The sequence below is a fragment of the Montipora foliosa genome, chromosome 8, assembly GCF_036669935.1.
Source record: "Montipora foliosa isolate CH-2021 chromosome 8, ASM3666993v2, whole genome shotgun sequence".
NCBI classification, from domain to species: domain Eukaryota; kingdom Metazoa; phylum Cnidaria; class Anthozoa; order Scleractinia; family Acroporidae; genus Montipora; species Montipora foliosa.
Window position 1 is genome coordinate 51,312,531 of NC_090876.1, and position 17,500 is coordinate 51,330,030.

At 39.8% G+C, this 17,500-nt stretch overlaps 3 protein-coding genes across 3 annotated transcripts in view; 1 reads left to right on the forward strand and 2 right to left on the reverse strand.

Moving 5' to 3' along the window:
- Positions 1-507: 507 nt before the first annotated feature.
- Positions 508-4,266, reverse strand: LOC137968906 (polycystin-1-like). Its single transcript, XM_068815375.1, has 2 exons — positions 893-4,266; positions 508-769 (listed from the first exon to the last, which is right to left on the reverse strand). Exons 1-2 carry the CDS (start codon positions 4,264-4,266, stop codon positions 508-510), a joined length of 3,636 nt encoding a protein of 1,211 aa, XP_068671476.1.
- A 14-nt stretch (positions 4,267-4,280) lies between these two features.
- On the reverse strand, positions 4,281-11,783 carry LOC137968907 (uncharacterized). Its single transcript, XM_068815376.1, has 4 exons — positions 11,453-11,783; positions 9,670-10,368; positions 7,068-7,237; positions 4,281-5,867 (listed from the first exon to the last, which is right to left on the reverse strand). The coding sequence occupies exons 1-4, from the start codon at positions 11,538-11,540 to the stop codon at positions 4,281-4,283; spliced, it is 2,544 nt and encodes an 847-aa protein (XP_068671477.1). The 5' UTR covers positions 11,541-11,783.
- Positions 11,784-16,805: 5,022 nt separating this feature from the next.
- LOC138012809 (fibrillin-1-like) overlaps positions 16,806-17,500 on the forward strand; it is a 45,872-nt gene continuing 45,177 nt past the window's right edge. Inside the window, exon 1 of the mRNA XM_068859701.1 lies at positions 16,806-17,020. The gene's annotated coding sequence lies outside the window, so the exon portion shown is untranslated. The remainder of the gene's footprint in view (positions 17,021-17,500) is intronic.

The window sequence follows — 17,500 nt, forward strand, 5'->3', positions numbered from 1 at the left end:
TTAATTAGCTCCTTTTGTTCGTCCACCAGCAAATATACATTGCCGCATTGTTATCTATGTATATAGAGATTGGTTGAAAACCATCTATTTGTAGTTGGCCATTAACACTTTGAATCAAGAACTTGGAAACGACGGTAAAATAAGGTGTCAGCAAGGAGATCTCACTGTTTATTTATTGAGTATCAAAGCGCTTAGTTGCTTTGAAACCAAAAACAAAACAATGCCATGTCGTGATGAAGTAAACAGAGATGCGCTTACCGTATTTGGATATCTGGTGGATTTCCTATCAACACTTTCACTGTCTGCGACGCTATCGACCAGCGGCTTGTTGTTCTGGAGCTAATATTCACTGTAAAGACGTAAGTGGTGGCCTCAAAGAGACTTCTGGGTGGAATGAGAAAGTTAAACCTGTGTATTCAATTTGACCTTCTCCATTTCCAAAGCAACCAAGACCAGAATTAACAATATCGTTTTCACCGTCTGCAATATTGCAAAACCATTTACAATCTAATTCATTTCCGGAAACAAGGGGTCACGTGAATCACTTGCATTCAATAACAGCTCCTTTTCCCAATCATGTGACCTTAAGTCTCCTCCGGTGATGCAAGCCTCGATATCTCCGCCCGTGATTTTAATGTAAGTGTAGTCAGCGTTGGTTAATCCCTCGCCGGATATCTTGACTGTAACCTGGAATATGTATTCACCAGGGGTCAGGGCTAACGCAGGAACAGTTATCGTTGATTGGTTTGTTGTTACGTGATTTGGAAGACTGAAATAAATCAAAAGGAATCATGAGCCTGAATACTGACTGAATGACTCAAACTAGGGCTCATCCTGAATGTGCACACTTAAACTTTGTTGGGATTTTTTATTGGTCGATTATTATTTTTACCTTAGTTCCCTTCCTGATTCAGGGGGGAGCTGTACGTGAGACGAGGACATAGAGGTATGGTAAACATCTGCTTTGAATAATTGCCACTCAAACTCAACGGAGTATCTTTCATTGCTCAGAATCTCTACGCGAGAGCTTAGAGAAAATCGCTTTCCATAAATTATAGAAGAAACATTCAGCAAACTCTTCTTGCCACCAAGCACTTGGACGCGAAGTACTGGGACGGATTTGTTTGTTATTACCACAGAGGTTCGCGCTAATTTCCGGGAAGCGTTGTTCCATCCCCTCACCTGCACCTCGAACACGCCTTCAGCAGAGTAAACATGACTGTAAGTTTTTACAAAGTAACTGGATGGATCGAATGGAAGATTGATGTTTGGATCAATAAAGAGTTTTTCTACGTTCAAGGAGACGTTGCTTTGGAAATTTCTTAGAGTGACGTTATTGCCGTCACCAGTGCTAAGAACAAATTGCGAATTCGTTCCCAGGCTTGAGCAAAATATTACGAAAGTGACGTTCTCCCCAGGCTTTCCAGGGCCACTCGATATTAAATATAGTCCCATCACTGAATACTGTAAAATTATTGGATACCGTAAAGCCTGTTTTCCAAGGCTGTTATAGATTTTAGCTGTAACCTCGTAACTTCCAGGTAGGGGGTACGCATGCGTGATAGCATTCGTGCTAACGTTCCTTAATTCAACGGCATCCCCGTAAAACCAGTCGTAACTGAGGCAAGTTCCTGTATCTGTTATTACAGTAAAGGACACTGGATACTCGAAAGGGAAAATGTTTCCGGTTGAACCTCCACCTACAGTTCCAGGGTGCGCAGAGTATTCAGAATTAACCACTTTCAGCTCTGCGTTTGTTATTGTTTCTATGATTTTAACTGAAGCGGATAATTCAACCCGACTTACAAAGTTCCAGATAACTAGCCTGGCCTTATAACAACCTGGTTTGGAATACATGCGTTTGTAACTGAAATGTGTCTGCGCAGGATCCATTTCAACGTCCTGTGACTTCTCACCGTCCCCGAACTCGATGTAGTACGACGCGTTTTGGAGATCTGGAAACTGCGATTTCCGATTGAATTGAAAATTGATCTCTTTGTTCGGCCAAATCCCTGTGTTGCTTTGGTGAAATGAAAATCCTTGCAAAGGGGCAAGCACTTTTATGTTACGTTCGACGCTCTCCCTTGAATTTTGATTCGATGCCAAAACTTTCAATTGAAAATCCGCTTGAGTTGAAAACACATGACTGACAATAAAAGTCTGGCTGCCGTGTCCTTTAAACTGGCGGTGGTCAACAATCTTGTCTCCATAGCTCCACTGTACCTTTACATCTAACCCCGAATCAACAGCAACGTAAAATGGCGTTGGAGAACCTGTTCGTACAACTGGGTTAAACCTGACAGTTAAGTTAGATATTTCCTCTAGAAAGATAACCTTGGCGTTTAGGTTTTGCGGAGAAGAAACAGAATTTGACAGCTCGATATTTAAAGAGTAATACCCTGGAACAGAGCATATAGTGCGATCCAACTCGACAAAACCTAACTGACCGGTCTTGTGACTATTTATAACGCCAAATCCTGTCAGAGTGACTGTTTGATTGACATTTGTTCCTGTTGACCAAAGCCACTCGACAACCACAGGCTGGCCAAAATCTTTTTGGATTATTCCATCACCTGTCCTAAATTTGGCACCCGTGATGACTTCGTCAACATGAGCCGTTGTCGTTACTGTGTGACTTCCCAAGTCATTTTCACATTTCACAGTGATCTGAAAACTACCGAATGTGTTGTAGGTGTATGTTAAAGGACAGGGGAGAGTTTCATCTGTAAAAGTTTTCTCTGTTAAGTCACCAAAGTTGACTTTGCACTGAAATAGGAAACCATACTGGTAAGTGATAAGGATTTCACTTGCATTTCCAAGAATGGTGGCTTGGCAAGATACATCGAGCCCGCGAAGCTCAAGTGGTTTGTTAGGTTTCCGCACTTTGATGGTATCATTGACTTGTTCGTTTATTGAACTTTGAGAATTCTCAGCGGTTACCACCACGGTAAACAATCCATATTTGAAGTATTGATGTGTCACATTGTTTGTTTGTGTTTCTACTTGAGCTGAACTATCTCCAAAATCAAACTTGTAGGTCACGCGGCTTCCTTGCAAAATCTTTGCAACAATTGTTACATTGTCGTACATGTCAATCGTGTGGTGATCTGCATACGCTGCAAGACCTACTATAGGATCATCTACAACGGCTTCCTGTGTTATCGTGCTATTTGGACCAATCAAGTTAAACGCAATTATTTTGACCGAGTATGTCCCCCAAGTGGTGTAATTATGGCGCAAAGTTAGTACATTTGTCTGCGTTTGAGTTCCATCACCAAAGTCGACAAAAAACGAGACATCGCTGCCATTTGTTATTTTCCATGATATGACAGTCGGTGATCCTGTCTTTACTCCCGTAATTGAATGCGCGAACTCGAAGCCTCTAATCTTACGTTGGACTGTAATCTTTTTCACTATTGTTTGTGTACTTATTTGGTTGACTGCTTCCACTGTTACGTTGAATACACCAACCCTATTGTAAGTTCTTTTAATAGAATTTACCGCAATTCTTTGGCTTGATCCTCCATCACCAAAATTAATTATGTAAGTTATATTGTTTCCTTTCCTTTGCTCAAATCGAAAAGTTATCGATTCTCCAAAGCTTATATACTCACTCACGATTAACTCAAGCCCTTCGATTCGCTCTTGCGCATGTACCATGTCCCAGGCCTCAAGCTGACTGATTGCGTTGAAAGCTGTTACCGTGACGTTGAATTCACCGGCGCGGTTAAAGGAATGTCCCACAGTGTTGTTGGATCCTCCTGCTAAAATTTGTGACCCTTTGAAAGTATGGCTGCCGCTCCCATCTCCAAAATTCCAGCGGAAATACACATCTGTTCCTTCGGAAACATCGCTGTAGAAGCTTGTAACCGACCCCACTGACATAATTTTCCTCCCGTAAACTTCTTTTACCGCATTGAATCCAACACTAATGTTCTTTAGCAAATCTTGTACGGTCACATTGTAGAATACGATCACGTGACTGACGTCATTTTCCCCGGTTAAAATTATTTGCCACTGACCAGAAGTAAAAGTTCGATTGAATAAAAAATAGGGTGGAAACTCTCTAAGGACAAACCCATCACCAAAATCAAGGCGATATTTGACGTCACTTCCGGTGCCCTTCGTGAGGTTGAAAGTGATTGTGGTATTTGATGACGCAGGATTCGGGAAAGCGGTAATTCCAAGTCCTGATATGCGCGTTTGCACGTTAAACGAAATCGAAGTAAATTCAGATGAAATTGTGTTGGAAACGTTCACGCTCATTATGTAAGAGCCAGTTAAATTGAAAATATCTGTATAGAATTATTGGCACATATCATGATGGTTATTGACTTGTTACTAACCAGATACCATTGATATGTCAAGTTATTCCCTGTTACTGTGCGAGCGATAAAAGTTTTGCTGTCAAACAGTTCTACTCCAGTAAAGTTATCAAGGGTAACATTACTTACGGGCTCCAACAAAAAGATCTCCGCGCTTTGGTACACATGGGAATAATGTTTAAGTTTTACTGAGACATTATACGTTCCTCCTTTGGAATACATATGTGAGACTTGTTTCTTGTTTACTTCGTCAAACGTGCTGCCATCCCCGTAGTCCCAAATTAACAACTGATCTGACGCAAATAAACCGAGCAAAGAGCATGAAAAATTCACTACTACATTTACCACTCCCTGTGATGGCACAGTAATACTGAGGGGGGAGAGGACTGTCACAGTCAGGTGAGTCTCTTTTGAAAACGCCAAGTTATTTGCGATGACGGTGACGTTCAGAGTTCCCTTTTTTGAAAATCTATGTGTGACAGATTTGTTAGAGACGTAAGGTGTGCTTGAGCCATCCCCAAATGACCATTTAAACTTAACATTTGGTCCGCTCGCAAAAACGTTGAACTTTGTTAGAGCGCCCAGGTACAGAGGGCTAGAGGCCAAGGAGACATTGAAATCAGGTAAAGAGTCTGTGATATAAACCGAAATAGTAGTATTTACCATGCTAACGTTGTTTTTCGCTTCCACCAAAATGACGTGAAGCCCTACAGAACTGAATGTTCGATTTAATCTGCCGACAACACAGTCGTTTCCAAGACTGTCTAGGGTTTCTTGTTTTAGCAAAGTGCTGGAATTAACGTAAATCCAAGATAACACTAAATTCGTCCTAGAGGAGACATTAACAATTATTTCGATTTCTTTGTTGGGTCTGGCGCCAAGAAACGAAAATCCTTTTGGGTAAGCAGGCTCAATTTTAGTGAGAGGATCCTGTACAAAAATCACCTGAACATTTGGAGACAAAATATTTCTGAGGCCGTCTGAAAAATTGACTTGGACCCAATAATTTCCGGGCAATAAATAATGATGACTAAGCTCAAACGTCGAGGCCTGGGACCCAATAATGTTAATCATGTATGTCACATTTGAAATAAGCTGTGACTGGTTAACTGACACGTTTGATCCAAGCTGTAGCGTTTGAGCATCAAGACTGGAGAAATGGTAAGTCGTTGCTTCTGATGCCCGTTGGGCAATTTTTCCGGGACTTTGTTTCCCTGTTACCGGACTCCAAGCGATCATATCACCCGGCTGAACGTCCAAAGTTTGCTCTTTCGAGATTACGTGCAAGTTGTATCCGATTTTTATCGCCAATACACCAATGTCGGCGGTCATGATCAGGTCAGGTGCCATAAGTGTTGTAAACTTTGTGGACTGAGAACAGCATCCAGCATTTCGCGGAACATAACAGCAGGATTTTGACCCGCACAGGACCTCGGGAGGCAGGCATGTGTAGGATGTATGGTTTGAACACGAATGACTAGTGCAAGATAGATTCGCTAGACAATAACGTGAAGTCGGTGGACTGCAGGCTGGTCTCATAACCTGCGTTCAAAATAAAAGGTCGATGAATGAGGTGAATATTGGTAATGATTTAGCCAGCGCTCGAGAAGAATGAAACGAGTCACTATTCCTGGCGCCATTCTTTTCGCCGGCTGGTGCGAAGAATGGCGCCAGGAAAAGTAACTTGCACCATTTTTCTCGAGCGCTGGCGGCTCCTCGGGGAATATCCTAAGCAAATAAAAGTGGGCAGACACGAGGTGTCATGTTGCAGGGACATGTTGCAGCGACGAAAAACGTGTGTAGTGCACACTGAGGAGACATTTAGCAGGGACGTGTAGCGGGGACATGTAGCAGGGACGGGTAGCGGGACATGTAGAAGGGACGGGTAGCGGGACATGTAGCAGGGACGTGTAGCGGGGACAAGTAGCAGGGACAAGATTACAACATGTGCACACACATGAAAATGTTGCGGGTAAATGTTTTAGGGCTATGTTGCAGCGACATGCGACATGTCCCCTCGTGTGAACTGATACTTTTATAATTGTGCAACACCAATTTGGGGGTGATTTTGTGGCCACAACGTGTCCCATGAAGTTCAGCTTGTTGAACTTCATGGGAAACGTTGCAGGGACAAAATAACCCCCAAATTGGTGTTGATCAGTTACAAAAGTATCAGTTAATACGAAGGGAAATGTCGCTGCAACATATCCCTAATGCATCTCTTCTCAGTGTGTACTACACACCTTTTTGTCGCTGCAAAATGTCACTGCACCATGTCCCTGCAACGTGCCCCCTCGTGCCTTCCTGACTAAAAAATGTTATCTTTTCGGAAATTGACAAAGACTATACCTGCATCGTATACTAACTTTTCCCAGTTACTTAGGTTCCCATTGGATCCTTTTCCCCCTAAATTAGTTTTCTTATAATTGAAGCAGTGATAATTAGGTGTCCCCTATTACCGTAGAGGTTATCCATACGCTAAATGACCTTTTACTGCAGAAATGAAGTCATTAATTCATTCTGATTCATTCAATCCTGGGATTAACTCATTACTCAGAAGTGTCTCAATCTGCTGGCAATATTGCACAACGTCCAACTGACTATTTTGCATTTGTTCTAACACATTTTTATCTACGATTTCACCTTGGAAGTTCATCAGTGCCTAGTCAATTCGTTCAAACGAGATGTTAATCATCAAGTACTAGTTTGTTAAATACTGAAAATGAACATAGAATCACTTACAAAAACTCTGATGTCTCCGGCAGCGTGTCCGTAGATTTCCAGTGCTAAAATTTGGGCTTGATACATGAATGTCGACGAGGGAAGTGCGAACACTCCTGCATTACGCAAAGATTGGAGTACAGGTACAATCCACTGAGGTATAGCCGGGCCAGCACGTACATAAAGAGGATCTGGGTGGAGTACATACACAAATTTGAGTCTTCATTAATTACAATGCGATGCGCCTTACCGTAGCCACCTAACAAAGTTTTCTACAAATTGTCCGCCAATCAGGATGTGTCAATTTGATTGACAGTCACCCCTCCTCCTCGTTCGCACAGTTGTAAGTTGAACACCCTTGAAAGGGTTGTTGAGTTGACGTATATTTACACGTAATTGTTTATTGGGAGGAGGCCATGGTAAGGCGCGTTGCACTGTAAGGCCAGAGACCATATTGACCTTTTGCCGGAAAGATTGTTTTTCGTCATTTTTTCAGTTTTCAAAGTTATTTTTTACGTCAGTGCTGACAAAATCAAAGCATGAAACGCCTGTTACCGGTGAGATTAAGATAGATAGATAGTATCTTTATTAAATAAAACCACTGCAGCCAAGGGCTGAATTACGGCTATTTACAAGTGAAAAAAGATTCTAAAATATATTTAAAAACTAAATCTAAAAATATATTAAAAGCAAAGTTGCACACCGTGAACTAAAAGCTAAAAAGGGGAAGAATTTGCCATTAAAAAGCTCCGCTTAAAGCGATTTGTCTTACAAAAAGGGACATTGAAAGTCCTCTTTTTCCTGAGAGTTACTTGGCACTCATTCTTTGGCGGCAGTAAGTGATGGAGCCTGTGGTTGGGGTCTTGAAGGATCTTATCGAAGAGGTGCGTGGTGAGTTCCTCTCTTCGATCGCTTAATTGCGGCAGCCCCAGGGCGACGCGCGCTTCGGAAAAGCTCAATCAAGGTGGGATAATGATACGAAAGGCGCGTTTTTGAAGCCTTTCCAATTCATCTAATAGGTATATGGGAAGGCTATTATGAAAGGTCTCGCAGGCGTATTCGGCGAATGCATGTGGTCTGGAAACATACAAGTTCGTGCGGGTCGAAGCCCGCTCGCTTTAACTGCCTTGGCAAGTACAGTCTGGAAGCTACCTTCTTAACTACCTCAGCAACATGCACGTTCCATTTCAAATCGTCAGAGATGAAGAGACCCAAAAGTTTGGCACTCTTAACAACTTCGATGTTCTTATTATTGATGACGACAGGTGGAAATGAACGCTTAGATTAGATCATTTATATTATATTATATAGATTTATATTCATTATTTATATTGATCCACAAATATAGAAGCATTTTGCCGAAATATAATGGTATCTCGTCAGTGGGGAGAAACTTTTCAGAGGACAAAGCGTGTTTGTGCTAATGATTATGAATGAGAGGTTTTTCTCGATGGTTCTCAACGTTTATCCAGAATTGATAACGTTAAACGTTTTAAGATCTTTCATAAGATTTTATAAAGCGCTGATAATAACATTTTAAAAACAATTTTATCCAGGGAACCTTTCCATTAGCCTTAACTTTTGACATTTTTCAAACATTTTTCTCAGTGTACAAAACTGTCTATACTTTGTATGCCAGTTAGGACCAACGATTTTTCGTATTTATTCTATTATTAATCTAAAGCGTATTGAGTTCAGAAATTCGCTTAATAAGAACTTCTGTGTTATTATTATTTTCGAGCGTAGCATGACATACGGGAATCCTTTGAGGCCTTTTAACATGCGATCATGACCTCCCTCCCTACTTATCATCTTAAAAAAATCGCCTAAAAAAATTCGCCTTAGGATCGCAGGTTAGAGACCTTTCGGTACAGCCAATTTGTCAAACATACGTCAGGTTAGCCACGAAAATGTGCATCAAAGTATCCTTGGCAATGTATAATTATTGCGAGACTGAAAAAGAGAAAATTCATTTGTTTTACGTTTTTTTGTTGTTGAACTTATCATGGACATACAAAATGTGTGCGAAAATAGACCATTCATGTTTATTGTTATATCTTGATTGTTATCATAAGTTTCAAAAAAGGCAGAAAAATGAGCAGCTGTTGTGACGTAAGTCTATTTTCTGTTTGTAAAACTTTAAACGGATGTAGAAAGTCAGGGTTTTCACGATCAAATACAATCAATGAAAGAGCAGAGCTCTAAATATATCAGATAAACTGTCTTTGTTAGAAACCTTTTGAGAGGTTCTTTTAAAACTAGTGTAAGTAAAAAGACAAATTGAACGTTTAGTTATCAGTTGCAAACAAATCTGATCATCTTTAGATTTTTTAAAATTTTTTTCTACGTGCCATTTTTGTATTGTCCTTCAAAGCTTCCGTTTTTCTTTCTACAAATCTTTGTTTCTGGCACAGCTGTAAGTGACAAATGGAATCAATCAAGAAGGCTGTCTTTTATTGTCCGCAGGCAATCCGTTTGTTTTTCCTATGCGCTGAACAAACACTGTCAAACTCGTGCGGACAACACCCGACAACTCAAGGTTTTAAATAAATGAAAAATTTCCATAAATTCGTTTTAGCCAAGCAAATACATACACACCAGAGATTTATGAAATTCAACTTACTTGGTAGTGACAGGTTTTGTCTTTCTCCATTTTGAAATAGAAATGTAGCTGTGATCTCTGTGCCTTGATGAATCTTCGCAATGCAGCGAATCGTGTCCCCTGTTCGAACAACCAGTGGGCAGGAGAGCCCAGCTCGCTGTACGGCTGCGCCAATGTTAATCTTTAAGTTGACAAAATCCGATTTAGGATAAAAGTTTAAAGGCCGAGCTTTAATGCTCATTTCTCCCCAATATGATGCTAGAAAATTAAACTTTGCGCTTTCTCCGGGCGAATCACCGTCATCTCCGATATTGAACTTGAATGCCACTTTTAATCCAGGCGTGCTCTCGTTTACGAATGCAGCGGTTAAATTAACCCATTCAAAAACTCTTGGTGGGTTGGCGTAGTTTATTACAAACGTCTTCGTATAAGAAGTAGAGTTGTATACTAAATTAGCCCAAATCCCTCCGCATGTATATCTGTGATCCCCCGTGCAATTTATATAACAACTGGAATTTTCTGTTTGCGATGCGTTAGCGTCAAATGTTCTGGCACACAAACAAAGATTGCCGTTTTGTAGAGCGGCGAAATCGTATTTCATATTGCCGCAGAGATAAACGCAGTTATACGGTGTGAGATGTTCCGGTTGATAATCTCCAGGAGATACGGAGAATTGTCTACTTGAAGGCGAATCTGAGTAGCAGCCGATCTTGAGATTTTCTACGAAGAAAAAAGGACATCAAACATGAATTGAGAACATTACAAAGTGACACTGAAAGGAGAAACTATTTATTTAGAACAAAAAAAAGCTGAAAGTCACAACATTTAATTTCCGATTTAGAAGATTAGATTTTATAGCCATGTTAGAAATTGACAAAGATCACGGTTTTTCGGCGTAAAGGATAGATTTATAATTGTTAATTCGGCTCATTTTTCTTGGTGATTGAAAGGTTTCAACAGGTCGATACAAACGTTTTAGCATGATATCAGTGAAACATTTTTCGTATTGTTGTTTTGATTTCGTTTTTCTCATTGTTGTTTTCGTCGTCACTGATGTTTACCGCAAGCGGCTTCATTAAAGAAGATATCTAGGCTCTTTGGGTGACTCTTATTTATTTGTACTTTTAATTTTAGCCATACGATATTAAAACTGAAAATATGATTCCCTCGTTTTCAGTGCACTTAACAAAATAATTATGCAATCTTTTATCACAAGGCGAAACCACTTTGAAACAAATAGAAGTAGAAAACGACTCTTAAATGAAAATTTTCAACTTACCAAAGACATACAAAACTCGGAAGGTGGATTAAAATGGACAAAAAAAAAGACTGGCTAACTACCTTCCTGATGAAATGAATTGCTTTTTTCCGGGTTTGTAAAAAAGTTGAGACTGAAATATAGTATCGTAATAAATTGTGTAACCCTAAAGCTTCAACTAAGATAGAGACAAAAAGCAAAAAGGATTCGGAATCGAAAGTCGGGGAATTCCATGCACATTAAATATGACTTCCTCTTAGTTTTCCTTACACCGATCACCTAAATTAAATCCACGATTTCCAAGCAAGTTGAATTAAAAACAAATAAAATACTTCCATGTTTCACTGAGGATGAGCTTACAAGCCTGATTTGTTTCTAAACCAGTGTTTTGATTTCACCAATTACAACGGATAATTTATAGATTTATCAGTTGTCACAGGAATCTGCAAAGTAGGATCAATGCCGGCTTTAATGTGGAAACCAAAAAACGTTACCATGTAAATATAAATTATTAGGGATCAGAAATGAAGCAGGCCACAGACTTACCGACGTTGGTAGCTTTTGTATAACTCAGCAAAATGGACAAAAATGAAATCCAGCAGGCATTTGTCGTCTTTTTCATTATATTCTTCATCGCTTTGTACTATTATATGTCAAAGGAAGCTTCAGTGTAGTGCGAGAGGAAAAAGCGCACGCAAGAAGCAAATAACTTCGCGACGACTTTTCAAGTTAACATGACAAGTTCATTGCGTCGTAAAACACGGTTTGAAAAATGGCTACCGAGAACTGAAGCATTTCAAAATAGCAGAAGTGTCAGCGATTTCCGGAGCGAATTTGTGGAGCTTGCTCAACGAAAAGGAATTCTGACAAACGAATAAGCACATCGTTAGCCAGACCGAGTAATTACAATCCAGCTGGCAATGGGCTCGTTTTGCGTGCAAATGGATAGCGGATGTGATTCATGGTATGTGATTGGTTGAATTTCAAGAAATTTCATATACAGACGAAAGCTCGTTGAATATACATTTAAAAACAATAGAGTCAAACAATTTACTTACAGATCGTTATAGTAGAAAGCAGTCGAAGGTGTTTCTCTGGTACCTTAAAGTGACAGAAAAACTCTAAGAGTCGATTATGAATATATATTATATTTAGTTTTTAAATCATAATTTAGGGAGTTTTATCTGAAAAAAAAAAAAAAAACAGGCAGCCCGGCCTCAGGTGGAATCAACGTTTTTTGGAAAGTTTTCTTGCGTTAGTTTCCATTCCGATTGCCCTCAACTTTTATTTTACTCTAGAATATCGTATGATCCGCAGATTAATCAAAAATTGTAAATTAACAGTATTCACTACTTGCAAAAATCCCACGATACACCTCTTTTACCCCCCTCCCCCCCCCCCCCCCAAAAAAAAAGCATATTAAGCATTGTTTTCGATTTCTCTTGGGACATCTTCATGTCCCAGGAGAAATTGCAAACAATGATTATGCAAACTTTTTGAGGGGTAAAACAGGTGTATTGTGGGATTGTGCAACTGGTGAGTGAGTTGAAAATGCCGTCTTGTGGTTATACGGTACATCTAAATCCCGTATTGTGTAACATGGCGCACATGTGAGGTAAAATATACGCTCATTTTTTCATGTTTGTCTGAGTGCAATTTTGCCTGTTTTTAATACAGAGAAGGATCGTGCCAGAAGTCCATTACAAAAAACTGTCGGTAAGAAATAGCACGCACATTATTTTACGGTATTAACTATTTTTAGAACGACCAATGCTTCATTTTTAGCTACATCCGCCATGATTTTAGCAATTTCTTTGCTGCGGTCCTTAGGTTACGACACGCATTTTGAGTAAGGTGACTTTTCCATTGATAGAAAGATTCCTCGATGATCCTGTAATGGCGACTTCTCGGCTTTAATAAAAACAAGATAAAATGGCCTTCAACTAAATTTCCAGAGACGGTAAAAAAACATTGTGCCCACGCCATCCTTTTGACGTCATCGCCTAACTCAAATTAACTAAGTGGCGTCCAGTCATTGCTCGATGCGAGGTTTAAACAAACAAAAATTAAAGAACATCGTGGCAATTTTTGTTCTTTGGCCATTTCAACTTCAAAACAGTTGACGTTTCGAATCTGTCAACATTCATCATCAGAAGTAACTGTTGAGGAAAAAACCATATTTAACTAGTAAAAACAAATGGAAACTGAAATCTAGTTAAAAGAAACAATATGATTGGTCGAGGAAAATAACAAAAGGAAGGTGATACCTAATAAAATGACAGCTTTTCATCGCTGAACTTTTCATTAAGTGAAGGTTTGTGTTCTTAAAGAAAAAGAGTTTCCTTAATTCTGCAGTGTAAGTCAGAACGACCATCCGCCAGGATTTGGAAAACATTAAATGTTTTTTTAAAAAAAACCTTTTCCATCGAAGCATTTATTGAAACAAACAAACAAACACACAACATATTTGCCATTAAAAGCAAAACCCTTCCTATTTTAATTGCGTGCGTGCAAACAAGACACATAATCCGTGTCACAAAGCATATGCAATTAAATAAATTTCTGACAGTTCACATCAAACCCTTTTCGAATGAACCTTGACCGTAAATAATGAAGCACGAAAGAGAGAAAAAGCTGTCATTCAAATAAGTCTTCACTGTCACATTTCCAATTTTTTTCTACCTGAGGACTGTGCAGAGTTGGGTACAAAATAAATGTAAATTGCCAGACAACTGAGATGCGACTTCCGCAAACACTGTGATGTATTCAAGGCGTTCGATTCCTTCAATGTTTGTTAAACCCATAAAAAAATCAGTGTTGTACATAACACCAATCAGTAAAATATTAGAAACAAAGCTCAGTTGATATCCAACGCGAAAAATGCAAGTGTTGTCGAAGACCATTACTCGTCGCTTTAAAGATTCCACATATTTATTTTTCACTACCTGGCCTGTTTATCCAATTAACATTCCATTCTTGAGTTCCATAAAGGTATATTTTGTTTAAAGATCCACCAAAACGCCACTGGGTTTTCAGTGACTTCGACGCCATTGCAGGTTAATTAAATATTTTACTATGTCCACCAGAGAAATATACGCATTTCCACTACCCTCTCAATCCTAAGAAAGACACCATTTAGCAGGGGAGTGACAGGCAAGACTTTTACCGACGTAAAAAAAAAAGAAAAAGAAAAAGAAAAAGAATGGAAAACAAAGAAATTTTACCCATTTTCCGACTGGGATTGCGATACTGGCAACCCAGTAAAAAGAAGGCTCAAATGTAAGTTTTGGTTGAAAATGTAAGCTTTAAGAAAAAATGTCCAAAACAGATCCTATTCACAATCCTTCCGTTTTTGGAATATTTATTCTAAGACCAGAGAATCTTTCGAATTTAGCATGCAATTGGAAGCGGTAGTAGGAGGCACTTTGTGTTGTGTCTTCCGTCGCCGCATTGCAGAATCTTTGGTTTTCACTCAACTTATTACAAATCTTTAATTTATACACGTTTCCTAGCGTCAATCGCTTAAATTTCAACTGCCAACACTGGGCCGTGGCCAGACGAAAACATTATGATTCAGGCAATATTCATGGTTAAATTCTCTTCGTAGGTATTTTAGATCATTTTAGGTGTTTATGATGAGTACATTTCAAAAACAACACTGGAATCACGGTATTCTCAAAAATCACGACAAAATGAATCAGGCAAGTGCCTCGGTTTGCTTCATACTGGCCAGTGCTCTGCAAGTGGGGGGGGCACTGGGGACTATTAGAAACCGGAAAACCGCTCAAAATTCACCTAAAACCGAAAAACCGAAGTGAATTTCGATTACTGAAACCGAGAAGTAAATACAAAACCATCAAAACCGAAAGTTTACAGACCCGGATTTCCAAAACCTTAATCGATCTGATACATTAGAGGTACCTGGAGGATACGGACTAAACTGTGTTAATTTCATCACTGTATGTGGATGCTATTTGTGAATCAGGCGTATCTTCTAGTCTCTGTTTGAATTAGGGATTTGGCAATCCCAAAAAGCTATCCTATAGCTCTGAAAACTACCATCTAAAATCAAGAATTTTGAGAAGTTAGACGTTAATTCGGAGATTTGATTGAAATCTCGCAGCAATCAGTCACCTGCGACTTGTATTGACTGCAAAATGGTCTAACATGCAATTGCACAGTTTAATTCTTACCTTTCTGGTGGTCTGACGTTTACTGTGGTAAGAAAAAAAGTACTTGACTTAACATTTTAAAACAGGAGTCGATTATTGAACTCACTGCCCTTCCATATCACGACCTTCCTCCAAACAGAAAATTTATAGATGCCCCTAACTCATCCTGCTGGCCTTGTGAATTCGTGTCATCGGTTCTGATGTCAACGTCTTCGTCACTGCTTTCGTCGAATAATTGGTCCTCATTAGAGTCAGTGGCTTCTTCCTCTTCACCCTTGTTCAGATCTCCACCTTGCCTGAAGTTCATATGCACTTATCACCAACTTCGAGGTGACGTACATAAAGAAATTCTGTCAATGTCTCGTGCTTAGCCATTGTTGTCTCTTGCCGCACTGTCCTTTGTCTTACTGGCGCACCATATCATGAGGCCCAGTTGCACAAGATTTCACAGTCATGTGAAGAAAGGTTAGCCGCGGGTAGAGGTGTCACCAACGGTACACCTTGAAGAGACTCTGTGGTGTTGGGCTTAGGATACCAGGATCTTCGACTGGTGTGATAATACGCAGCCCAGTGTGGCGCGTTTCACGCTCTCCTACACAGTTGCACCAAAGGATCTAGCATATTGATTGATGATTGAAGGGGTAGTTTCTAAAGAAACTGTGGTGCTGCGTCGGTGGGGAAGTAGTATACAAAAATTTGGTTTTATCAACGGAGTTGATAATGTAAATTGGCCACCGTACAGAGATTCTAAAAGCTGACGTTTCGAGCGTTGGCCCTTCGTCAGAGTGAATCGAGGGATTATGGGTTACGTGCAGTATTTATAAACGAGTAGGAGCTACGCTATTGGTGGTAACATGGCAACGTAAAAAATAGGAATATATTAGTTACATAAAAAGCGTTCGTTAATACCGTGAGGATTGAGGGTGCCGATTTGAAAAATGAATTTTTGTTCCAGATTCTTGCGGCTTTCCGTCGTACCTACTAGATGTAGGGAAAGGCAGACACCTTCGCGATGTTGAGAAGAATGACAAGGATGCATGTAAGCCAGTCGCTCGCCATTTTAATCTGCCTAACCACTTTAAAAAACACATGGCTATCTGCGGCCTTTCCCTACATCTAGGTACGACGGAAAACCGCAAGAATCTGGAACAAAAATTCATCTTTCAAATCGGCACCCTTAATCCTCACGGTATTAACGAACGCTTTTCATTTAACTAATATATTCCTATTTTTCACGTTGCCATGTTACCACCAATAGCGTAGCTCCTACTCGTTTATAAAAACTGCACGTAACCCATAATCCCTCGATTCGCTCTGACGAATGGCTAACGCTCGAAACGTCAGCTTTTAGAATCTCTGTACGGTGGCCAATTTACATTATCAACTCCGTTGATAAAACCAAATTTTTGATCTAGCATATTGCTTCGACATATTCACTTTGCATGCCGCGTATTCACAGCAATCAAGTCTTCCTACTACACGCATCCATTGCAATTGTCACAAGCTATCAGATATTTGACTTCCAGATAGGGTCAATTAAGACGACCTCGTTCTCAGGGCCTCTGGAGACCCTGGGAACGAGGATGCAATTACCAGGATTTTTCATGGTCGATTAGGCTTTCAGTCCTTTCACTGTAATGTAAATCATGATATGGATTCCATTGACTTACCAACTTCTGCAGGCTTCTCTCTTTCTTTTTCACTTTGCACCTGAACGGATCGCAAGTTATAAGTCGCAATCCAAGTTATAAGTTGCGATCGCAAGCTACGCCATCTCAAGTTAGTAAATTGCGACGAGAAACTCGATTTGTCCCTTATGAGCCACCGCTGGATCTGGGCCAATTTTAGAAACAATTAATAGAGTCTGTAGAAATTCCATCAAGGATATCCATTCTGAAAGCAGTCTTTTGCCTTTTGAAAGCCATCGAATATAATACATCAGGTATGTTTGATTTTTCTTTACGTTGGGAGGAAGCGATTTTACGAACTTTACGAATCAAACAGAATAATAAAATCACTTTATCCTTGTGTACGAGAAGACGAGGATCGGTTAGGACCAGCCAGCTATGATTTAATGGTCGATTCTTGATGATGGATAGTTGTAATTGCATAACATGAATTGTAGGAAAACATATGTTATGTCCGAGGATAACTAAGTCCAAATTAAAATACATTTTAATATGGAAAGAACCAGTAGTACTGATACACAGCAATGAAGGGAATCATGATACCGAAAACACAAGATCGTAGGCACGTAAATGGAAAAGACACACTTCAGTAAGACGCACCAATTACGAGCTAAGCATATTTCACTAACGCACAAAAATTACTTAAGTCGGAATGACACAGCCTGGACCGAGGGAACGAGAAGAAAAATCGGAGAGTAAATCTAAAACGTAGGTCAAAAAACTCTTAGCGAAAA

Excerpts from the sequence above, each read along its gene's own strand:
- LOC137968906 (XM_068815375.1), bottom strand. The coding sequence starts at position 4,266 with ATGAGCGTGAACGTTTCCAACACAATTTCATCTGAATTTACTTCGATT. Across the intron at positions 770-892 it reads GAATCAGGAAGGGAACTAAG|TCTTCCAAATCACGTAACAA; the intron begins GTAAAAATAATA and ends GATTTATTTCAG.
- LOC137968907 (XM_068815376.1), bottom strand. The coding sequence starts at position 11,540 with ATGAAGAATATAATGAAAAAGACGACAAATGCCTGCTGGATTTCATTT. Across the intron at positions 10,369-11,452 it reads TACAAAAGCTACCAACGTCG|AAAATCTCAAGATCGGCTGC; the intron begins GTAAGTCTGTGG and ends TTTTCTTCGTAG. Across the intron at positions 5,868-7,067 it reads CCGGAGACATCAGAGTTTTT|GTTATGAGACCAGCCTGCAG; the intron begins GTAAGTGATTCT and ends TTTTGAACGCAG.